This window comes from Emiliania huxleyi (assembly GCF_000372725.1).
Source record: "Emiliania huxleyi CCMP1516 unplaced genomic scaffold EMIHUscaffold_281, whole genome shotgun sequence".
NCBI classification, from domain to species: Eukaryota; Haptophyta; order Isochrysidales; family Noelaerhabdaceae; genus Emiliania; species Emiliania huxleyi.
This window is the reverse complement of record NW_005199916.1, coordinates 59,242-82,763: the sequence shown is the minus strand read 5'-3', so window position 1 is coordinate 82,763 and position 23,522 is coordinate 59,242. Positions and strand designations below refer to the sequence as shown.

General features: G+C 66.3%; 4 protein-coding genes across 4 annotated transcripts; 3 read left to right on the top strand and 1 right to left on the bottom strand.

The window, feature by feature from the left end:
• Positions 1-195: 195 nt before the first annotated feature.
• Positions 196-2,785, bottom strand: EMIHUDRAFT_239062 (putative hydroxyacyl-coenzyme A dehydrogenase/3-ketoacyl-coenzyme A thiolase/enoyl-coenzyme A hydratase alpha subunit; the record flags this gene model as incomplete). Its single annotated transcript, XM_005776190.1, has 9 exons — positions 196-239; positions 314-367; positions 405-690; positions 836-1,027; positions 1,233-1,301; positions 1,628-1,745; positions 1,951-2,081; positions 2,171-2,455; positions 2,693-2,785. The coding sequence occupies 9 exons, from the start codon at positions 2,783-2,785 to the stop codon at positions 196-198; spliced, it is 1,272 nt and encodes a 423-aa protein (XP_005776247.1).
• Positions 2,786-9,932: 7,147 nt separating this feature from the next.
• Positions 9,933-11,110, top strand: EMIHUDRAFT_443955 (hypothetical protein; the record flags this gene model as incomplete). Its single annotated transcript, XM_005776189.1, has 2 exons — positions 9,933-10,644; positions 10,718-11,110. Coding segments are annotated over 2 exons (756 nt in total), but the record flags the coding sequence as incomplete, so codon positions are not given.
• Positions 11,111-12,048: 938 nt separating this feature from the next.
• Positions 12,049-14,003, top strand: EMIHUDRAFT_443952 (hypothetical protein). Its single transcript, XM_005776188.1, has 3 exons — positions 12,049-12,686; positions 12,759-13,326; positions 13,436-14,003. Exons 1-3 carry the CDS (start codon positions 12,322-12,324, stop codon positions 13,790-13,792), a joined length of 1,290 nt encoding a protein of 429 aa, XP_005776245.1. The 5' UTR covers positions 12,049-12,321; the 3' UTR covers positions 13,793-14,003.
• A 57-nt stretch (positions 14,004-14,060) lies between these two features.
• On the top strand, positions 14,061-15,321 carry EMIHUDRAFT_239059 (hypothetical protein; the record flags this gene model as incomplete). The annotated part of the gene is made up of 2 exons (XM_005776187.1): positions 14,061-14,618; positions 14,689-15,321. The coding sequence occupies 2 exons, from the start codon at positions 14,061-14,063 to the stop codon at positions 15,319-15,321; spliced, it is 1,191 nt and encodes a 396-aa protein (XP_005776244.1).
• Between the last annotated feature and the right edge of the window lie 8,201 nt (positions 15,322-23,522).

Below are 23,522 nucleotides of genomic sequence, written 5' to 3'. Positions count from 1 at the left end.
GCTGCCTCTGGAAGGCACCGAGATGTACCTTTTTTGCGCAAATGGTCAAATCAAGGTTTTGTAACGCGAGCTGTGCCACAGTGAAATGGAACTAGCCCTTCTTGGTTCCATACCCACCTCTCTCCCACTTCTCCATTCCATTACTATTTGTGTCTTTTTTATGGGTTTGTGGTACGTTGCTGCTCGGGTCTGACTCTAGAGGTCTCGATATAAATATAGCTCTTCAGACACAGTGTCTTCTCCGGCGTGTGCTCGGCGTGTGCTCGTGCGTCCTCTCGGGCGGCGGCGCGCCGCGCCTTGCGGCCGAGCAGACCCTCCTCGACGAACCGGTCGAGCATACGCAAGTCGGCGCCCTCCATGCGCACACCTAGTCTCGCGCACAACCTCGCGTCATCTCGCGCAACCTCGCGTCGGCTCAGCGGCTCTCCCAGGGCTCCACGCGCCGAGGTAGCCCTTGGCCTGGTCGCCGATCAGGTTGTTGACGACGTGGCGCGACACGTCGATCCCGACCTCGTCGCAGAGCGTCACGCCGCCGACGGGCATCCCAAAGTCGAGCAGCGCCGAGTTGATCGCGAGCGGGTCGGCGCCCTGCTGCGTGAGCGCCATCGCCTCCGTGAGGAAGGGGCCGAGGCAGCGGTTCACGTAGAAGCCGGGCACGTCCTTGACCGCGATCACCGTCTTGCCTACGTGCTGAGTGCGCCAACCTCGGGGCGGGATGACGGTATCGTGCAGTGTGATCAGAGCACCGCGTGAAGACGAGGGGTACGGAACAATGCTAGTTGGAATGAGAACACGTATTCCGCTTCTAGGCTGTCTCGCCCTGCTGGATGCCAACCTCGACGGCGGCGGCGGCGACGGCGGGCGCGGTCTTGTCGTGCGTGATGACCTCGAGCAGCGGCATCTTTGGCACGGGCGAAAAGTAGTGCATGCCCACGATGTTCTCCGGCCGCTGCGCGACCGACGCGATCTCGCCGATCGGCAGGGTAGACGTGTTTGAGGCGATGATGCAGTGCGGGCCGACGATGGCCTCCATCTCGCGCACGCACCACCTAGTGAGGCACGGCGAGGAAACGGTGGGCCCCTCCACACACACGAGGTGGTGGGGCAAGGGCGAGGCTGGTCCCTCGCGACTCCACGTCTAGACGACAGGAGCCCCACGGCATTCAAAGCGCAAGGCCCGGTGCGCATGTGTGAGGTGTGTGAGTGAGACCACCTTGTGCTTGACCGATGACCATGTCGGCGCCCGCAAAGTGCTTCTTCCACGCGGGCGAGCCGTCGGTGAGCCCGACGAGCCGCGAGGCCTGCGCGAGATGTGGGGGAGATGTGGGGGAGATGTGGGGGAGATGTGGGGGAGATGTGGGGGAGATGTGGGGGAGATGTGGGGGAGATGTGGGGGAGATATGGGGAGATCGAGCCGTCGGTGAGCCGCGAGGCCTGCGCGTCGTGCGTGTAGGTGGTGAGGCGCTTCTTCTTCAGCTTGGCGCCGAGCGACTTGAAAATCATGTCCTCGCCGCGCGACAAGCCCGCCTGGAAGAGGGGGAGATGTGGGGAGATGTGGGGAGATGTGGGGAGATCACGTCCTCCCCGCGCGAAAGAGGCCCGCCTGGTCCTTGTCCTTCATCAGCACGCGCAAGTTCTTGCCGATCGACACCTCCGCGATGCCCGCGCCCATGAGCCCGGCGCCGAGGACGCCAATCGTCTCCACCTGTTGAGAGGGGTACGGCCGTAGAGGAGAGGGAGAGGCACTACACGACTGGCGACGGGCTTGCCGAAAGGGTGATCTCCATCTCTCCCCAGATCTCTCCATATCTCCCCAGATCTCTGCGCACCTTCTTGTCGGGCTTGCCGGACGGGGTCTAGGAGGTGTCTAGGAGGTGTCTAGGGGGGTGTCTAGGGGGTGTCTAGGGGGTGTCTAGGAAGCGTCTCGCCTTCTTGTCGGGCTTGCCGAACGGGTTCTTCTTGGCGGCGGTCGCGCCGAAGAAGATGCCGCGCAGCGCGGCGGACTCAGACGTCGCGGCGAGCTTGCCGAAGAGCTGCCGCTCGACGGTGGAGCCTGCCGTGTGCCCCGCCTCGAGGCCCGCCTTCGCACACTCGAGGATCGCGGGCGGGGCCTAGTCATGCTCAATTCATGGTGACTCTTGCAGTTCCCGTCGCCCCGCCGTCTGCGCACTCGAGGATCGGGCGGCGCCGGGTAGTTGCCCTTCGTCTGCTTGAGCATCGCCTTGGTCGCCTGGTCGAAGAGCAGCTTGCGGCCTGGCGGCGTCTTCTCGAGGAACCAGTCCATCCAGCCGAGCTTGCGCTGGCGCGGCTTCGTCTTGCCGGAAGCAGCGTCGAGCGCAGTGGCGATCGCCGACCGCTCGAGCGCGTTGGGGTCCACGACCGCGTCGACGAGGCCCATCTTCTTGGCCTTGTCGGGCTTGACCTGCTGCCCGGTGAGCATCATCTGGATCGCCGTCTGCGAGAATGGCGAGGACCATCACATCGCCCGCCTTCATCGCGTCGAGCACCGAGTCGACGCGGCGGCTCGGGCGGAGGACGGTGAAGCGCTGCCGCGCCGCTGTCGCCGCCGTCGCGCCATCAGCCACCGCCGCGTGCGAGAGCAGCTGCTCCCCGATCGCCTCGGCCTGCGCGTCTTCGCCCGCCGCGACGATGACGAGGACGCGGGGCGGAACGGCGGCGTCGCCGCGACAACCTGCGTCTGCTTGGCCTGCCGCGCTTGCTTGGCCATGTTGCGGCGTTTTTGCTTGCCCGCTTCGGCGTTGCGACGCCGCCGTCGCGAGGCCATACCGAAAAGAATTTAAACAAGAAACTCTCTCTCACAGCAGACAGGCTCGACACAGGTGCGAACTGGCGCGTGCTAGTACTATCACCGGCACACCGAAAAGAAGTAAACGTGGCCAAGTCGCTCTCGGCGTGCGCTGCGCCCTCCCCCCTTCCGCTTTTGGCGACCAGCCGAAAAAAAAATGCGAGCAGAGAGAGAGGAGAGCCTTTGAGCCTTGGCACCAGCCAGGCAGTTGATTTGGCCCTGGCACCAGCCTTGGCAGTTGAGTTGGCCTTGGCACCAGCCTTGGCGGGCGGGCACGCGGGACATGCACAGGCGCCAAGGGGCGCAGCGCCGACAATCACGGCGGTGATTGCGGCGCAGGTGGGGGGACGGGAAGTCCGTCGGCGTTGCCGGGGGCCCAAGGAAGCGCGAGGGAAAAATTCCGCCGCTGAGGGCGCTCGTGCGGCAATAGCCGGGTGGAGGGGGGAGCGTGCCGGACGGGGCGTCGTCGCGCCGTCCGATGGTCTGCTGCCCCGCGCAGCAACCGTCGGGCGACGACCCGGGGGCCAAAAACCCGGCGACGACGGCGCTCTGGATGGGGCGTGACCTCCTGCCTCCAACCTCCTTCCTTTTTGAGCAGGTGTGACGCCGCGCGAGCGACGCTCCGAGATCGCCCGAGATAGCGCGGCGCGGCCCCGAGATCGCCCGAGATCGCGCGAGATAGCCCGAGATCGCGCGGCCCGGCCCGGGGCGGGGTGGATGGGTTGGGAGCGAGGGGGCGGAAGTGTTCAGTGCGGTAGATGGTCAGCTCGAGGCGCGTGAGCCGGACTTGTGAGCCGGACCACCCCCTCTTGAACCCTGCGTTGTTGACGGTTACTGGACCGTCACGTGTTCAACGACGTTGAACAGTGTTCAACCACGGCGCTGTTCACAGCGCGCGCGGACGGCCGTTCTGCGAGTCCAGCTCCGCTGGACTTTTGTAAAGCATGCTTGTGGCAAGTTATAGACGCTAGTATCGACCTCAGAGACCCAAACCCGAATTAATAATTAAGGCTCAAAGTATGGTTGAACAACCGTTGAACAAACAGGTTGAACAACGATATCCGACTAGTGCGACCGCTAGACGGCGGTCTCCGCCGGCCCCAAGGCTGCCCAGCCCCAGTACCACACCGGCCACGTAGACCGTAGCGCTGGAGTCGGTCGGTGAGGCACTAGACGGGCTACGGAACCATGCGCGCGCCGGCCGGACAGGCTGCGCGCAGGGGCCGCGCCGCCTCGATTTCGCATCTCCGCTCCGCGGCCGACTGAGGGGCCAGCTCGCCCGGCGACAAGCCCAGCCATCGCCCAGCGCCCCGTATCGACGGAGGGCACGCAAAAAACCCGCACCTACGACTAGGGTGAGCCCGTGAGGGCGTCGGTGTGGGCCGCGGGCGGGCTGCGAGGAGGGCGCGGGTGGGAGCATGGGAGATGCACCACCGCTCGACGAAGACGCGCCCGACGAAGCCCTGCTTGCGGAGGATGGTCGATCCTCACCTACTAGCGTCGGGCGTGTGCGAAAAAGAGCGCAAATCGGAGCTCAACTCGCGCGCGGCTGGGAAAGGGGTGTGGCACCCCTCCGAAGGCGCCTCGCGAGGAGCTGCTGCTGCCTCCAAACGCGCTCGGGCAGCACGTCGGCGCGCCTGCGGGGTTGGGGAGGTGAAACTATGCTTGCTGGCACGCGCATCCCGCACCACCCCCACGTCCGCGCGCACCATGCCGCCATCCCACCTCACAGCCAAGCGCCATCGCCGTCGGACGCGGCGACGCCGAGCGGTGGCCTCGCAGACGACGAGCGCGATGAGGCCGCCGCGCCGCCGGGGTGGCCGGCGCGTGCCAGCCGCTGGCCCGTCCAGCGTGGCGGGACCGGCTCGCCCATCCTGGCCGGCGCGCTTGCCGACGCGAGAAGATCGCGCGAGAAGGCAAAATGTGGCAAAATCGCCCTGTTTTCCCACCCTTCACGGCGACTTCACGTCGGAACGAGTCGGATCGACGACTCCCCGCCTGCACCAGCGTGTGCGCCTTGCAATTCTATACAGAATCGACACGTGGTACGTCTTCTCAATCGCTCGTGGAGAGGAGCTACGGCCATTCCTAAGTAGTGTTCAACGACGTTGAACAATGTTCAACGTCGTTGAACACGGTCCAGTAACCGTTGAGCCAGGACTCAACATACTCGGGCTGTCGCCGTCCCAAACTGTCACTCCCCTCTCTCCCGGCCGGGGTGGGGCGCGCGCGGGGGCGGCGGGTGTGCGGCGAGTGTGCGGGATGTCTGTGGGCCCGAGAGCGATATGCCATGTCCGCCTTGCGTTGTTTCATAACATCGAAGGCTAAGCTCAAAAAAAATGCACTTCCGCAGTGACGACGCTGGGCATAACATCCCATCGCCCAGCGCACCCCTGTCTCATGAGGACACTTTCCACGAATGCTTCACACGGCGCGGCGGAGGCGGCGGTGGCGGGGGAGGCGGAGGGCTTGCGCCTGCACCTCTCTAGCAGCAACAGCACCGGGTACAGGGGCGTGCGCAAGGAAAGACGCCGCTTCCGGGCGCAGCGCAAGGTTGACGGCAAGTCTGTCGCCCTCGGCTGCTTTGACACGGCCGTGGAAGCGGCGGTGGCCTATGCGCGGATGGTCGGGGAGGCGCCGGTGGCGGCGGAGGCGGAGGCGGAGGCGGTGGAGGCGGCGGTGGCCTACGCGCAGGCGGTCGGGGAGGCGCCGCCGGTGGCGGTGGTGGAGGAGGCGGAGGGCTTGCGCCTGCACCTCTCCAGCCGCAACGGCACCGGCTACAAGTGTGTCTACAGGCACACCTCTGGCAGCTTCGAAGTCACCAAGGGCGAGAACGGCAAGGCAGTCTATCTGGGCTGCTTCGGCACGGCGGTGGAGGCGGCGGTGGCCTACGCGCGGGCGGTCGGGGAGGCGCCGCCGGTGGCGGCGGAGGCGGCGGCGCAGGCGGCGGCGGAGGCGGCGGCAGCGGCGGTGGTGCCGGAGGCGGAGGGCTTGCGCCTGCACCTCTCTAGCAGCAACAGCACCGGGTACAGGGGCGTGCACAAGGAAAGACGCCGCTTCCGGGCGCAGCGCAAGGTTGACGGCAAGAATGTCGCCCTCGGCTGCTTTGACACGGCCGTGGAAGCGGCGGTGGCCTACGCGCGGGCGGTCGGGGAGGCGCCGGTGGCGGCGGTGGAGGAGGCGGAGGCGGTGGAGGAGGCGGAGGCGGAGGCGGAGGCGGAGGCGGAGGCGGAGGCGGAGGCGGAGGCGGAGGCGGAGGCGGTGGAGGAGGCGGAGGGCTTGCGCCTGCACCTCTCCAGCCGCAACGGCACCGGCTACAAGTGTGTCTACAGGCTCACCTCTGGCAGCTTCGAAGCCAGTAAGTACGAGAACGGCAAGGCAGTCTATCTGGGCTGCTTCGACACGGCGGTGGAGGCGGCGGTGGCCTACGCGCGGGCGGTCGGGCGGGAGGCGGAGGCGGGGCCATCGTCATCGGCGGCAGAGTCAGAGGCGCCGCAGCCAGCAGGCTCTGTGGCGGCAGCTCCTTCCGCCGCCACCACCGTCTCCGCTGCCTTCTCCGCCGGCACGTTTGCGGAAGGAGACCACGTCTCGTCGGCACCGGGGCGCGCGCTGCACGGCAGGTGCGCAAAGTGGTTCCCCGCGCGCATCGCCGCAGTCAACGCAGACGGCACGTACGACCTTGCCTACGAGGACGGAGACGAGGAGGAGGGAGTGGCGGCCGGGCTCATCCGGCCCGCGCAAACGCAACCGGCGCAGGCAGAGAGCAGGAGCCCAAAGGCGCGCAAACTCGCGGAGCCGGCCGTGCCGCCGCCGCCGCCGCCGCCGCCGCCGCCGCCGCCGCCGCTGCCGCGGGAGGAGCTTCCAGAGCCGCCAGCAGAACCTGTGCCGCCGGGCTGGAGCGTCGAGCAGCGCACGACCTCCTCGGAGCGCACGTACGCCATCTACCACAGCCCGGCGGGGCTGCGCGCCGCCTCGCTGACCGACGCGTGGCGCAAGCACGACGCGGAGGCCGAGGCGGAGGCGCTGACGCTAAACTGGCTGGATCGGCTGCCGCCGCGCCGGCTCAAGCCGCTCTGCGAGGAGAAGGGGCTGCCGACGTACGGCAATTCGGAGGCGCTGGCGAGGCGGCTGCGCGAGAGCGGCGGTCTGAGCGTGTCGCAGCTCAAGGCGCTGTGCGAGGCGGAGGGCCTCGTCAAGCAGGGCACCAAGGCGGAGATCGCGCGGCGCCTCCGCGACAAGCTGCGTCGGGAGGCGGGCGCCACGGCTGCTCCCGAGGCGGCCTGCGCCACGGCTGCCCCCGAGGCGGCCTCTTCTCCGTCGGCCTCGGCAAGCGGCAAGGGCACCAAGCAATCCCACGACGCGTCGTCGTTTCGAGAAGCGCTTGCGGCGGAGGCGGCAGCGGCGGTGGTGCCGGAGGCGGAGGGCTTGCGCCTGCACCTCTCCAGCAACGCCACCGGCTACAAGGGTGTCTACAGACACCCCCGTGGCCACTTTCAAGCCACCAAGTGCGAGAATGGCAAGGTGGTCTTTCTGGGCTGCTTTGGCACGGCGGTGGAGGCGGCGGTGGCCTACGCGCAGGCGGTCGGGGAGGCGCCGCCGGTGGCGGTGGTGGAGGAGGCGGAGGGCTTGCGCCTGCACCTCTCCAGCCGCAACGGCACCGGCTACAAGTGTGTCTACAGGAACGCCTCTGGCAGCTTCGAAGTCACCAAGTGCGAGAACGGCAAGGCAGTCTATCTGGGCTGCTTCGGCACGGCGGTGGAGGCGGCGGTGGCCTACGCGCGGGCGGTCGGGGAGGCGCCGCCGGTGGCGGCGGAGGCGGCGGCGCAGGCGGCGGCGGCGCAGGCGGCGGCGGCACCGGCACCGGCGGCGGCACCGGCGGTGGTGCCGGAGGCGGAGGGCTTGCGCCTGCACCTCTCCAGCAGGTCCGACAATCGCACCGGCTACGTCGGTGTCATTGCGCGGGGACCACGCTTCGAGGTCTCCCACCGCCGTGTCTACCTGGGCCACTTCGACACGGCGGTGGAGGCGGCGGTGGCTTATGCGCGGGCGGTGGCGGCGGCCGGGCAGGAGCCTGTGGCGGCTTGCGCGCGGGCGGTCGGGCAGGCAGGATCGGGGGAGGAGGCGGAATTGGAGCCAACGGCGGACGAGATTGTGACGGCGATCGTGTGCGACGGCTGCGATGGCGACTTTGAGCTGCCGCCGGGGACGCTCGCGCCCGAGGGCAAGTGGTTTTGCGCGGCGTGCTATGCTCGCGAGGTAGCGGGGGCGCCTGCTCTTTCACCACCGGTGGCGGCGGAGGCGGCGGCGCAGGCGGCGGCGGCGGCGGCGGTCGTGCCGGAGGCGGAGGGTTTGCGCCTTCATCTCTCGAGCAGCAACCCGACCGGCTACACGGGCTTGGTCCAGCTACCCTCCGGGCGCTTCAAGGCGCGGCGCCGGGTGGGCGGAGAGAATGTCTCCCTCGGCATCTTCGACACGGCGGTGGAGGCGGCGGTGGCGTATGCGCGGGCGGTCGGCGAGTACCAGCCTCCGACAGTGGCTGCGGCGGAGGCGGAGGGCTTGCGCTTGCACCTCTCGAGCAGCAACAGCAGTGGCTACAAGGGCGTGTATCAGTACTCCGACGGACCCTACTCCACTTGCCGCTTCGGGGTGCGGTGCAGGGTTGATGGAAAGGATGTTTACCTCGGCAAATTTGGCACGGCGGTGGAGGCGGCGGTGGCGTATGCGCGGGCGGTCGGGGAGACGCCGCCTGTGGCGGCGGAGGCGGCGGCGCAGGCGGCGGCGGCACCGGCACCGGCGGTGGTGCCGGAGGCGGAGGGCTTGCGCCTGCACCTCTCCAGCAACAACCGCACCGGCTACAAAGGTGTCTACAGGCTCACCTCTGGCAGCTTCGAAGTCAGTAAGTGCGAGAACGGCAAGGCAGTCTATCTGGGCTGCTTCGGCACGGCGGTGGAGGCGGCGGTGGCCTACGCGCGGGCGGTCGGGGAGGCGCCGCCGGTGGCGGCGGAGGCGGCGGCGCAGGCGGCGGCGGCAGCGGCGGTGGTGGAGGAGGCGGAGGGCTTGCGCTTGCACCTCTCCAGCCGCAGCCCGACCGGCTACACGGGCGTCAACAAGGAAAGTCGCCGCTTCCGAGCGAGGTTCAACGAAATCCACCTCGGCTGCTTCGACACGGCGGTCGAGGCGGCGGTGGCCTACGCGCGCGCGTTCGGGGAGGCGGCGGCACAGAGCAAGGGCACCAAGCGCCCGCGCGACGCCTCGCTGGCGCCTGGTGGCCTCACAGCATCTTCTCGCGGCGTACCGGGCTCTGCCGAGTTGGAGGGCGGCGGGAGCAGCCGCGAGGAGTGGCTGAGCGTGGGCCCGTATGTCGGCCGGCGGCTGCTGCGGCGGCTCGAGGGCCACGGCGACGTCCACGCGGCGGTTCGGCTCTATTTGCCCGAGGTAAGATCGGCCCGAGAGATTCGCCGAGATTCGCCGAGATACGGCCTACTTGCTCGTGGGCGGAAACGACACACGAGACCGTGCTAACCGTCAGGCGGAGGACGAGCCCGCGCTATGGCGCATCGAGCACGACGACGGCGACGGAGAATCTCCTGGATCTGACTCTCCAAACGGCGTCTCTCCACACTCGCCTTTTGTGAGTAGGCGACGAGGAGGACCTCGAAGAGCACGAGGTGCGCGAGGCGTTGCAGCGGCTCGCCAGTCGCACCGCCAGAGGCGTGACCTTGTACGAGCCTGGCTCTGGCTGGCGGACCTACGATGGCGGCTCTCCGCAGAGCTCGGGCCTTCTGGAAGATGCGGTCGATGGCGACGAGGCGTTGTCCGTCGTCGCCGCCGTTGTAAGCGACGGCGACGGGTCCGAGGACGGCTCGGCGGACGGCGCGGAGTGGGTCGACGCGGAGGTCGTCGAGATGGAGGTCGACGGGACGAACGCCGACGAGGCCTGCTCGGAAGAGGCGGGCGGCTCCGGCCTTGTCCTCGCGCCGGGCGGCGGCGGCCGGCGGGAGGAGGCCACGGACAGACAGGAGTCGCGCGAGGGGGGAGCCCCGGCGGCGGAGGCGGCGGCGGAGGCGGAGGGCCTGCAGGCGGCGGCGTTTAGGGAGGCGCCGGAGCCGACCGTGGCGATGCCCGAGGAGGCAGCGGTGGCTGCGGCGGAGCAGGGAGCGGCAGCGACGGGGGTGGTGGAGCCGGCGGTTGCCTGCGCGCGGGCGGTAGGGGAACCAGGCGCGATGCAGGAGCTTTCGTCCAGCGTGCAGCAGCAGTGGCAGCAGCAGTGGCTGCAGCAACAGCTGCAGCAGTGGCATCAGCGGTGGCGGCAGCATCAGCAGCAGCAATTGGCCGCCGCCGTCGCACCCGCCCCCGCCGCTGCCATGAGGTCCTCAGCCATCAGCGCAGCCGCAGTCGCCGCTGCCGCCGACATTGCGCCGGAGAGGCTGCCGGCAACGGTGCTACACGAGGCGCCGGTGGAGGAGGCGGAGGGCTTGCGCTTGCACCTCTCCAGCCGCAGCATCACCGGCTACAAGGGCGTGTACGTGCAGCCTCGCTCTGGCCGCTTCGAGGCGCGTCGCAAGGTGGAAGGCAAGGATGTCTGCCTCGGCACCTTCGACATGGCGGTGGAGGCGGCGGTGGCGTATGCGCGGTCGGTCGCACTTGCCCAGCCCGTACATTGCACGCCGATCACGCGCCGCCCGGCCAGCTTCGATGCAAGGCTCAACGCGCTCGAGCGGGTGGTTCAGGCTCGCATGGCACAGGAGATGCCGATCTCACCGATCACGCGTGTCGACCATTGCGAGGCCTCGGCCGCCGCCCCCACGTTCAGCTCGCAGGGCATCGCTTTGCTCGAGGCTGCATTTGCTCATGCAGCCACTGCCCCCCCCCCCCCCCCTCGCCGTGTCGAGTGGGGGTGGATTGTGATAGGCGCACACTCGCGGCCGTGCTGGAGGCGAGCACGCGGCAGGTGACGGTCTGGTTCCAGAACCGTAGGGCGCGGGGCATCCCCCTCCCTGTCCCGCGCGCAACGCCAACGGGCTTTTAGCTGGGGTCCTGCCCCGCCCCGGCGCGGTCGCAAGCGCCTCAGGGCCCCGCCGTGGCCCGTCGGTGCGGGGAGAGAGCGAAACCAATAGAGCTTTTAATCTGAGAGAGATGTGCTGTGCGGTTGTGCGCGAGTCTCAGAGTCCAACTGACTCTTGAGACTCCATATCATATCTCTGTTCACTGTTGCGCGGCGCCCCTTGCGGCCCTGTTGGCACGCCGATAGCGCTACTCGTCGGTTGCGGCGCCAGCGGCCGGGGGCCTCGAAGCAGAAGGACTGCGGCCGCGCCTTTATTTATTTTTTATCAGCCTGTCGCTCCTTCCACCCGTTCCGCGCTGATTTCAGCAAGTGCTTCAGCCCCCATCGCGAGAGACACCATGCACCATCGCGAGAGACACCACCAAGCACCACCCACCCCACCCACCCCGCCCACCCACACCTGGCGAGTAGAGGCACACGCACGCTCTCTCGAGGTCTCTCTTGGACCAGGAGGACGCCAAGGTGCAAATTATATAACCGCAGCGTGTCTTCAGTCCCTTCCGATTACCTAAGGCCGAACAAGGCCGAACAGGCCGTCAAGGCGTCGCGTATCTCTTCTCCTCGCACGCAGACGATGAAGCAGCCCTTCCTCCTCGTTCTCACGCTCGCGGCGACCCACGGCGAGTCGGAGGACGCAGTCTCGAGCAAGACCTGCCCCTGCAGAAGTCTGTCGGGGATTCGCTGCCTCTTCTGCACGACGATCCACTTTCGCCTCGACTGCATCGGCGAGTGCTTTTCGCCTCCTCCTCCTTCTCCTTCGCCTCCTCCTTCGCCTCCTCCTTCGCCTCCTCCGCCGCCTCCTCCATCGCCTCCTCCATCGCCTCCTCCATCGCCTCCTCCATCGCCTCCTCCATCGCCTCCTCCATCGCCTCCTCCATCGCCTCCTCCATCGCCTCCTCCATCATTCCAGGTCTGCGACGACATGTTCCCTTTTCTGGAAGGAGTCGGCCCGGACCCCCTCCACGTCCGTTGCAATGACATGTGCGCCAACGTCACCGCCGAGGAGCAAGACTCAGAGCAGGCGGCGATCTGCCTTGATCGCCACGACCACGAAGCCCCGAACTTGGGCGGCATCTTCTTTGCCCAACGCCCAGTGGACGAGTCGAAGCAGCTCGACAGCAAACACAAGCCCTACATGCCTACCCCATCGATCTGCAGACCGAATCAAAAGCGGACGGGTCCGCGCTGCGTTGCGGGCGGTCAGCTGGCACCGGACTCAAAGCGTGCGAAGACCTTGCGCAACACCCTCCTGAACCCACTGGTTGAACCAGTTGCCGATGCGCTCCTCTTCAAACCGCCATTCAACCAGCGTGTTCTCAAGTCAATCACACGGATCGTGCACAACGTCCACCCAGGTCCGGTTCCGATCCTGGCCAAGGGGGCCGAGCTTGAGCTCATTGAAGATCCAGAGAAATTCAACGCCTATGTGGAGCAAAGCTACAACGGGAACATGGGCCTCGTGTTGGGGCAGGAAGATGTGATGCCACAGGAGCGCATGGCAAACATCTTCCAGAACACCTGGGCGGCGCAGTTCCTCACCTACGACGACGACAAGCGCACATACACATTCGCCTGCGACGAAACGGTCATCAGCACTGAACGGGACGGAGGAAAGCAACCGATTCTCGACTCACTGCTCAATCCCGAGTACGATTTCAGGACTTTCCGGAAGGAGGCGCTGCTTGCCGGGGGAGTGCGGCAAGGCAAGTGGCACTTCAAGATGCACGATGGAAAGCTGACGTTGTCGTCGGCCACCGACAACATCAATGGAGCCGCCCGCTACGAAATGACGCACTGCTTGCACAACGCAATCCAGTAACGCCACACGCTGCCTCTGCTCTGCAGCGCAAACGTGTCTCCTCACGCACGTTCTAAACCCGCGAATAGGTACTACCACATCGCGCTTCATTTGGCTTCTGGCACCCAATCCTTCGCCGCGAAAGACATTGCAACGGATCGTCCTAACGGCGATGCCGCCTGGCGCCTTCTCAACCCCGGCCGCAACCAATCCTCCAAGCTCTACGAAGTCGCCGAAGTCCTCCTGACCCAGGCACCGGTCATCTACACGCGCGCCATGACTAGCGATGACCTCCGCAACATGAAGACAAGGACGATCCTGCCCATGCTCGAGAGTCCGTGCAACGAATACGCAAAGCGCTACATGCCACACGGCGTCCCGCGAGCGGACGAGCGGCACTTCGCGGCTGCACTCGTGGATGCGCAGAAGATTGTGTGCAACGAAACGTACCGGATGCACCTTCCCCAAGCTGATCTGGACTCCTACACGAGGAATCTCCACACACTGCAGTACCCGGACAACGACAGGATTGCGTCTTACCACCCGGCTCAGACGGCTCGGTTGGTTGGCATCGAACACACCTTCACGTTTTCTCTCAACTTGATGTGGGGACTCGACCTGAAGGAGTGCACCGATAAGTACTGGTGCTGGGCAAAGGTGCACAACGTAGAAGCCCTGTCGCGGACCACTCAGTTCAGCCTGGCCCTAACGGACAGATGACAGCACTATCCGACAACACATGCTCATTAACTTGCCTCCGTCGCCTCAGACGTTGGCCAACTTTGCGGTGGCGGGCCTCGTCACCGTGATCGGCAACACTACGCGGAGCGAGTGCATGCGCGATGGGACCGACGAGAACGACGACGCCGACACCACTAGCGTGACAGCTGAGCTGCGGAAGGTCGCAGAGTTGCCCAACGTCCAACGCTCGGGGGACCCCCGGACGTATGAGTACAAGACGCAGCTCATTGACATGGCAAGCGCCCTCGAGCACCGTTGGGCTGAAGTCCAAGCTCAGAACGAGAAGCGGATGATGGACAAGACGCTTCTCTCCAACTTCGACTTTGTCCTCGGCAAGAACGGCGACAGGGGCTTCTGCCAAACGTCAACCACGTGGGTCTAAAGCCGCGCCAGATCACACCATGCGCTGTTCTCCCGCGATCGATGGCGGCTTGGTGGACACACCTGTGGGAAGTGTCACACTCTGCTCAGCCGATCGATCCCCCCCCACCCACTCGATCGATCACTGTGAGAACTGATAGAAGAGGGTGTTTAATAGATGGTGTTTACTACGGCCCGTTGTACACTGTGTTGAGTGAGTGTGAGTGTGTATGTTGAGCTTGTTCATTGCTAGATGTGTTTCTCGGAAGGCTGCCACGAAGCCCTCTAACATGGAGTGCGAGGACTCGTCTGTCGCCGTCCCAAACTGTCACTCCCCTTTCTCCCGGCCGGGGCGCGCGCCCACCACCAGCAGAATCGAGCGGGACGACGAGCCGCCTCGCCCCAGTCTGGGCATCGCCCTCAACGGCGGAGGCGCCAGGGCGCACGCGGGTTCTTGGGGCTTCATGCGTGCAATGCACCATCTCGGCCTCCTTTCGGAGGCGACTCATATCTCTGGCGTGAGCGGCTCGGGCTGGACGGTGGCGCACCTCGCCTACTCCTCCGACCCGCTGGACGAGGTGCTCACAACCTCGCGCCTCCCGACGCCAGCCAGTGCGCTGCCCGACTACAGCAGCAAGGAGGGGCGGGCAGAGCTCGAGATTATGCCGTGGGGCCGCCTCGGCGCGTCGACGTGGATATCCATCGGGGACTACACCAAGCTGCGCTCCTGGACGCTGAGTGCCTCGTTCGCGTGGACCTGCTGCTGCGACCCGCATGAGTTTTGGCTCTGGATGATCGACCAGATCTACCTCAAGCCGAACGGCATCGCCTCCTCCTCTTCATACACCGTGCAGCATCCAACACGAAACTTTACCCGACGACGTTCCGTACTGCGGCGATACATCGACCAGGACGAAGATCTTCTACCCAACGGGGCCGCTGCCAAATACCGACGGGGCCGCTGCCAAAAAGTACCCGGTGGTCATGTTTCACCGTGGCTCTAGAGGCTACACCAAGGGGTATGATAAGTGGATGGAGAGCGTTGCGAAGCAATGCCTGATCGTCATTGCGCCCGTCACCGAAAAGACCACCAATCCTACGTGCAAGCGGGACGACGACCTGCTCATCGCCGTGCAGTGGGCCAGAGCGCACCCTCATGCGTTGAAGGCGGTGGCTGACTGGGATCGTGTCGCGGTCTCAGACCTACATTCTATATTCCAGAATGGCATTCTTCGAAATAGAATGGGCGCCGCAGCGGCCCGTAGCGGCGCCCCCTGCGTGCCCACGGCCACCCCGGGGCCATGGGACATCCCCCCGGCCATCGGGGATGCTTGGTTTATCCATTACCCCATTTACACGGGCTGTGTTGCGGCGCGCCTCGAGACGCGCAGCGCAGCGCAGCGCGCAGACCACAAACCAGATATAAGAAGACGGCCGTGGCGACACCCGCTCTCTGAGCGACAGCCCCGCAAAGGGCACTCGCTCGCAGGCGAGGACTACGGGCAGCACAGGCAGCAGCAGAGCTGGCGGTCCGTCTCCCCGCCCGCTTAGCAAGTCGGCCCCAGCGTCACGGCCGGGACGGGCCAGGAGCCACCCGGCTCGACGAGATCGACGAAGAGGACGAAGACGAGGACGAAGACGAGGAGAGGACTACTCGAACTTGGACGAGGACTCAGGCGAGGCGCAGGACTCGGAGACCGGGCAGGGAAGCGAGGACCATGACTAGGTGACACGAGGAGTAGATGTGACATAGGTAGACCGCATTCGCGCTGTCTGCTCACTTCTGCCGCCCGACCCTTTCGCCCGCCCACCACTTGCGAGCACAAATCTCACACTTCCACTGCCCTCGCCACAGGCGGCGACGGACGGACATCCAAGGCTCGAACGGCGGCAGCGGCTCAACGGCTGCCGGCGGCCGTCGTGCGTTTGCTTTCGCCATACGCGGCCCCCGGCGTCTGCTCTGGTTTGCCGGGGCGGGGGGGAGGACTCTCATTTGCGGACTGTTGGGCTTCTCTGTGTTGAACTGGCGCTTGTCGCGAACCCCACCAGTCTGGCCGAGCGGCACGCTGCCGCTGGGGGCGTGAGGAGGCCGTGGGGGACGGCGGCGGACCCCATTCTTCGATGTAGAATGGGCCCTCACCGCGGCCCGTCTGCTGCTGAAAATGTGGCGTGTTGGGGGCTCTCCTGTGTGACTCCTCTGGCTCGCCGCGTTAAAGTGGCGCCTGTGTGTGACCAGCCTCAACCCCGGCAAGCGCCCCCCGGCCGCTGGGGCTGCGAGGCGGCCGGGTGAGCGCGCGCGAGACGCCATTCTACATTATAGGATGCCATTCTATAATATAGAACGGCCAGGTAGGGCTGAGACCGGTCGGTGCAATGGGGCACTCCGCAGGAGCGCACCACCTGCCGAGATTTGTTGAAGACGCAAATAACACCCTCAGTGTCGACATCAAGGCTACGGTCTTCTCTCACGGCGGCGACGATTTGCAACACTACCTGTCTGACGATGTCCTGTCCTATGTCCCGTCCTTCTTCCTTACCGCGAATGGCGATAACAGAACTGAAAAAAACAAAAAAGCCTTCGCATTGCACAACGCCGGAATGCTCGTACGCCTGGTTCAGGGGCATGAATGCGACAAACAAAGTCTCTCTCCGGTCTGCGGTATTCCGCGGCCGCCGACCGGACCCCCCTGCGGTCGGTCGGTCTGCGCTGGGCGCTCAAACCGCGAAGTCGGCCTGTTCACTACAAGATGACGCTCATACATGATATGACCGCGAAGTCGGTACCTGTAAGGGCGTAGACGCCCTTAGTACCTGGGTACAAGATGACGCTAATATTACCGCTTCAGCAGGAACCCCGTTTTTTGATGGCCTCCCACCGCATCGGCGCCCGCGTCGCGGGCCTCTCGCCAGCGCAGCTGTGCGCCATCATCGAGGCGCAGGCGGGCGCGAGCGACGCCGCGCTGCGCGTGGCGGAGGAGCACGCCGCACGGCTCGTGGAGCAGCCCGAGTGGGTGCTCTCAGAGGTCCTCCTCTCGCCGGACCTCGCCCCGCACATCCTCGCCCAGCTGCCGACCAAGGAGCACGCCGTCAAGGGGACGTGCCGCGCGTGGCGCCGCGGCTGGAAGGAGACGCTGAAGAAGCGCGAGAGGGCGCGCCTGCTCGTGATCGGCGGCCACGACGGCGGCCACGAGTTCCTCAACTCGCTGGAGCGGTACGACCCGTCAACGAATGAGTGGGAGGAGGAGGCTGTGGCGCCGATGCCAGCGGCACGAAGCTATGTCGGCAGGGCGGTGCTCGATAACAAGCTCTACGCGGCGGGCGGCGAGAGTGAGGACGACGGCGCAACTTCCAGCTTGGTGGAGCGGTACGACTTTGAAACGAAATCGTGGGAGGAGGTGGCGCCAATGGCGACACCACGCGAGAGTCACGCCGTGACGGTTCTCGACGGCAAGGTCTATGCTGCTGGCGGCTACAGCGACGGCGTCGGCCGCCTCAGCTCGGTCGAGCGGTACGATCCGGCGACGAACGCGTGGGAGGCGGTGGCACCGATGGCGTCGGCACGTCGTTGGAACGCTCTGGCGGTGCTCGACGGCAAGCTGTATGCTGTCGGCGGGTACGACGGTGACAGCCTCAGCTCAGTGGAGCGGTACGACCCGGCGTTGGATGCGTGGGAGGCGGTGGCGCCGATGGCGGCGGCGCGGGCTTATCACGCCACGGCGGCGCTCGACGGCAAGCTGTACGCGGTGGGAGGCTTCAACGACGACGACGGCTACCTCAGCTCAGTCGAGCGGTACGACCCGACAACGAATGCGTGGAGCGCGGTGGCGCCGCTTGCGGCGTCGCGGGCTCTTGTCAGCTTGGCGGTGCTCGACGGCAAGCTGTACGCCGTGGGCGGCGAGATTGACGAAGACGACGAGAACTTCGGCGTGCCAGTCAACACGGTAGAGCGATTCGACCCGTTTACAAACGTCTGGGAGGAGGTGGCGCCGATGGCGACGGCACGGAGCGCGCCACGTGCTGCCTCGTTGCTGTAGAGGCCGCGGATGATGATGCGCAAGCTTGGGTGTGCTGGGCGCCAGCCAGAGGCTAGAGCGGGAGGGGGCGCTCCGTGTGTTGAGGAGACCCTCCCGGCGCGCTCACAAGCGCTCGCGACTGGAGCGATTGTGGGAGCTCCATCTGTGCAGGTAGCAATCGTTGCATCTTTGCACTTTGGGAGGAGATTGCGAGCGCTACCACACGCCCACGGCCACACTCCCACGCGCCACGGACGTGCGTTGCGATTGCGAGGAGTACTGCTCAAAATCCTTTTCGCGACTGTGGGATTGAGAGCGAGGCTGCTCAAATTCAATCAGCCAATTCTCGGTCAGCCGTTCCAGGATGCAGGAAAAAATAGTTTCGTTGCTCTGAGGCGGCCCAGCGGACCCCAGCGCCGGACCGTTGGCACGGCCAGCGCGCGGGGGGCACCGGGGCTGACCCCCCCGCCTCACTAGTGTGATGTCTGTGGGCCCGAGAGCGATATGCCATGTCCGCCTTGCTTTGTTTCCTAACATCGAAGGCTAGCTCAAAAAGAATTTTACGACAAAACTGCTCACCGCTCACGTGGTCGTGGTACGGCTTTACGTGGACGTGCTCTCTCTACGCTCTCTCTCTCTCTCTCTCTCTCTCTATCTCTCAGCCTCCATTCCGACCGAGACCAGCAACGGACGGGGGCAGGAGGGCGCGTGGCAAGCCGCGGGGCTCGGCGCATAGCACGGGGCAGTCGGAGAAGGGGGCATCACTGACGTCACTTGCACCCTACCGCCCTTCTCATCACTGCCCCGGCGCCCACGCCCCGACCTTCTTGGGCAGCAGCTGGTTCGACAGGACCTCTCCGTGGCCTAGGCAGCCGTCGCCGCCCCCGCCCCAGGTTAAGACGGCGCCGTCGGCGGTGCGGGCGATGCTGTGGTAGACTCCGGCAGAGACAGCGACGACGCGCTGCCCAGCCAAGGCCGCGACCTTCTTCGGCAGCAGCTGGCGCTGCTCGTTGCCGTGGCCCAGCCTGCCGTCGCCTCCACGGCCCCAGCTCCAGACGGCGCCGTCAGCAGTAATGGCGAGGCTGTGCCCCCCTCCCACCGAGACAGCGACGACGCGCAGGCCAGCCAACGCCTCGACCTTCTTGGGCAGCAGCTGGTGCTGCTGGTCGCCGTGGCCCAACCGGCCCAAGCCTCCGCAGCCCCAGCTCCAGACAGCGCCGTCGGCGGTGAGGGCGAGGCTGTGGTACGACCCAGCCGTCGCAGCCACGACACGCCGACCAGCGAAGGCCTCGATCTTCTTCGGCAGCTGCTGGCGCTGCTCGTCGCCGTGGCCCAGCATGCCAAAACTTCCACCGCCCCAGCTCCAGACCTCTCCATCGGCGGTGAGGGCGATGCTGTGTGCGTATCCAGCCGAGACAGCGACGACGCGCCGCCCAGCAAAGGCCTCGACCTTCTTTGGCAGTAGCTGCGGCTGCTGGTCGCCGTGGCCCAAGCGGCCGCCGCCTCCATAGCCCCAGCTCCAGACGGCTCCGTCGGCGGTGATGGCGAGGCTGTGCCCGCCTGCAGCCGACACAGCGACGATGCGCAGGCCAGTCAACGCCTCGACCTTCTTGGGCAGCAACTGGTTCTGCTGGTCGCCGTGGCCCAGCTTGCCCCCAACTCCATCACCCCAGCTCCAGACAGCGCCGTCTATGGCGAGGGCGAGACTGTGCCTCTCTCCAGCCGTCACGCTCACAGCACGCTCGCCGCCCAGCGGGGAAGGGAGGCGTGTCGGCGTGTTGAGCTGCGTCACGCCATCGCCGTGCCCGAGCAGTCCCGGCAGCCAGCTCTCAGCCGTTCCGCACGACGAGAGCCGCCCCTCGCCGTCGATGAAGAGGCTGTGCCGATTGCCTGCAGCCGCGCTCGCCGGCGGGTTGGACTCGCGCAGCAGCGCAGAATAGCACAGCCACCGCACAGTGCAGTTCTCGCCCTCTGGCTGCGCCGGCAGCTCGAAGCCGCGCTCTTGCGCCCACAGGCGGATGCCCTCCAGCGCAAGCGAGGCGTGGAAGAGCAGCGAGACGGCCGCGACACGAGCGATGTCGGCGGGGTCGCAGCGAGAGATGGCGCGCACGAGAAGCTCCGTGGGGAGGTCGAGGAGGCGGGCGGGCGGCGGCGTGTCTGGCGAGGGCGTGGCGGTGGAACCGGAGGCGAGGCGGCGGAGCGGCGGCGCGGCGGGGCTGACATCGCGAGAAAAAGAATTTTACACCTAACCTACAGAACACTTGAGATCCGCGACCTTGCGCGCACGCGCCCCCATTTGTTTTTCTGTCTGCAACAACAGCCCGAGGGGTGAAATGTCTTTGTTGTCTCTGTAACGAAGCTCGAAGGGCCCGCCGCTCCGCCTACGCCGGCGATGACCCTCTCGGCAGAGCCTCCGCCGCCCTCGCCACCACCCCCGTCTCCGCCACCGCCGAGCCCTCCCCCGCCCTCTCCCCCTCCGCCCTCTCCCCCTCCGCCCCCTCACCGCCGCCGCCCTCGCCGCCGCCACCGAGCCCGCCGCCACCGTCACCCCCGCCCCCGTCGTGCGAGGTGCCCACGAAGCTTGTCACACTACCTCGCACAGGGTGCACCTCCCCGCTGGGCTTCGAAAAAAAGAATTTACACAAACCAACTCTCGAAAAAAAGAATTTTCGTGACGCCTCCCTCGCACGACACTGGGCACAGGACTGAATATGGGCCTGCCCGGAGCGCCCGACGGTCACCCTCAAGCAGCATGGTGCGCGCCCCGCCCGCCGGACACACGGGATACCCGACGCCCCCCGTGCACGCCACGCGGGGGGTAGTAGAGATCGGCAGCGAGCTGAGACGGGTGGATACCGCAGCTCCGCGTGCCACCCCTAGTAGCCCTGACACAATGCGCCAAACAGCAGCACATTTAGCGACTAGCAGAGCACCAGACGAGGTGCTGCCCGCCGGGGCCCGAGCACGCGAGGAAGCGCGAGACGGGGCGGCGTGTGGGCCGCCCGGCGAGCAAAACGACCGGTGCCGCGCGCGTCGCGTGCGTCAAGCAGTCGAGAATGTCGAGAATGTCGAGAAGGCCGAGGAGGCCGAGGAGGCCGAGGAGGCCCCCCCCCTCCCCCCACCGATTCGAACTGGGGACCAGCCGGCACGCGAACGGAACGCGAGCGAGAGAGCCACCCAGGGTGACAGGAAGTGGTCGACCGCGACGATGAGGCCGCGCTGGTCCGGGACGAGGTCGCGCGCCACGCGCTCCTCCCACGCGCCCTCGTCGAGCAGGCTGTGCTGCAGGCTGTGGCCGGGTGGCGCGATCTGCGCCGGCCTCGGCATACACAATGGTTGGGTAGTAGGGCTAGAGGGTCGCTCTACACTTAGCCTCTGCAGCGAGCGAGCGCTCAACTTAGCCCCCGCACGGAGCCGGGCTCAGACTTAGACGCTGTATGGTCGGGGGCCATGAACTTAGACGACACAAGGCCAACTCAGGTAAAACCCGGGTATACCTGCAAAAGTCCAGGTTTACCCGCGTCCCGACCAACGTATGCCGCGCACGACGCCATATCGCCCTCTCCCAGGGCCAGTGCGCTACTCACGGCGCGCAACGCCTGCTCAAGTACGCGCACCGTACCATGGCCTGCCGCTATGCGTGCCTTAAGGCGGCTGCGGCGAAGCGGCGGGCGCGGCATGCCGATGGCAGTGCGGACGATGCGGTTGCGATGTGTTCTGCTTCAAGACCGTGGCGGTGCTTGGCATGCACTTCTGCGATCCCAATCAGCTCATCGCAACGAAGCAGCGCAACAAGCTGGCTGCTGCCAACAAGGCCCTATGCTACCGCTCACGCGCGGATCGTTCACAGAGGACCAGCACACACAGGCTTCACGCCTTCACCGTCACGCATTTGATTAAGCTTGAGGAGCTTCGTGTCATGTGAGAACTGTTTGGCTAGACGTCGCTCAAGAATGAAGGAGCAGCAACGAAAATCGGAAGAGGAGGATGCTGAAGCGGCGATTGCTAAGCATGAAGAGGATCGATCGCCCGCCGCAGGCGAAGAAAATGTGGGGGCTGCGCCGTATCGTTGATCACGGTGGGAGCCTCCTGGCCCCAGGCCGTGCCACGGCCGACTTAGCCGATGTAAGAGGCTCCCGCTGATCTTAGACCGCGCAAGCACCCAGCGTGCCAGAGCACACTTAGACCCGCTAAGCCTCGAGGCTCAGAACTTAGACTACTACCCAACCAGTGCATACACCATACTCGGACAGAGGCAGGAGCTTGACACGCGCCTGGGCGTGCAGCCTGAGGAGCGTGAGCCTGAGAGTGAGGTGCGAGTGAAAAGAAAAAAATAATTTTACCAGCTGTGCCGAGGAGTGGTCGCGCACTGGCACTAAAGAATTCGGACCTACCGCTGGCGCGACTGCAAAAAAGAAACTGCGACGATCAGTGCTAGTGGTGTGTGAGCACACACTAGGATCTAGGACTAGCAGATATGCACCTGCCTTGGCGGGTGAGGGACGTAAGTGAATCAAAGCCTCGAGGCGCGCGCTCGCGTCCCGAGCGAGAACGAGGGTGCCGCAACGTGCTCAAGCGCGCCGCCGAGAGGCGGTCTGAGTGACGTGCACGTGGCAATCTGTGCTTCCTTCCTCCCTACTGCGTCTCGCGCGTGACCGCGAAACGCAGCACGCACGCGACAAAGTCGCGCGCCGCGATGCCGTTCGTGTTTCCTGCCGAGTCGAGATGCTGCCGCTCGTGGATCTCGTAGAGCGAGAGGACGAGGAGCGCCGCCCGCGCGCGGGCCGCCGCGGGGAAGAGCGAGTGGCTTGCCGGCGACCACGGCGCCGCCGCCCGCCGGATCAGCGCCGCCGCCTCGCCCTCGCCGCCCTCGGCGCGCTGCAGCGGCGTCGGCCCGCCCTCGTGCAGGCTTGCGCCGCTGCGCAGCAGGGAGAGAACGCGGGCGGCGGTGAGGGTCTCAAGGTGCGCGAGCGGCATCCAGCCGCGGCTGGCGACCAGCCAGGCGGCGAGGTCGGCGTGGCCTTCTTCGGTTGCAACCTCCTCAGGCGTGCCGACGGGCGGCACGACGGCGCGGGAGGCGCCGTAGGAGGAGAGGAGCTTGGCGACCTCGAGGTGGCCGTTGTGGCACGCCATGAGCAGCGGCGTGACGCCGTTGTTGCGGGCTTGGCAGACTGCCGCGCCGGCCTCGAGGAGCAGCCGGGCGGTCTCGAGGCGGCCCTCCTGGCACGCGGCGAGCAGCGGCGTGGAGCCGTCCTCCGTGGCTTGGCCGACCGCCGCGCCGGTCTCGAGGAGCAGCCGGGCGACCTCGAGGTGGCCCTGCCGGCACGCAATGATCAGCGGCGTGATGCCTTGCTCGTCGGCTTGGTCGATCGCCGCGCTGGCCTCGAGGAGCAGCCGGGCGCACTCGAGGCGGCCCTCCTGGCACGCGGCGAGCAGCGGCGTGACGCCGTTGTTGCGGGCTTGGTTGGCCGCCGCGCCAGCCTCGAGGAGCAGCTGGGCGATCTCGACGTGGCCCATCCGGCACGCCATTATCAGCGGCGTGACGCCATCGTCATGGGCTTGGTCGACCGAAGCGCCGGCGTCGCGCAGCAGTCGAACGATATCGAGGTGGCCCTGCCAGCACGCCATGAGCAGCGGCGTGCGGCCGTCATTCATGGCCTGGTCGACCGAAGCGCCGGCGTCGCGCAGCAGCTGGGCGTTTTCGAGGTGGCCCTGGAAGCACGCCATGAGCAGCGGCGT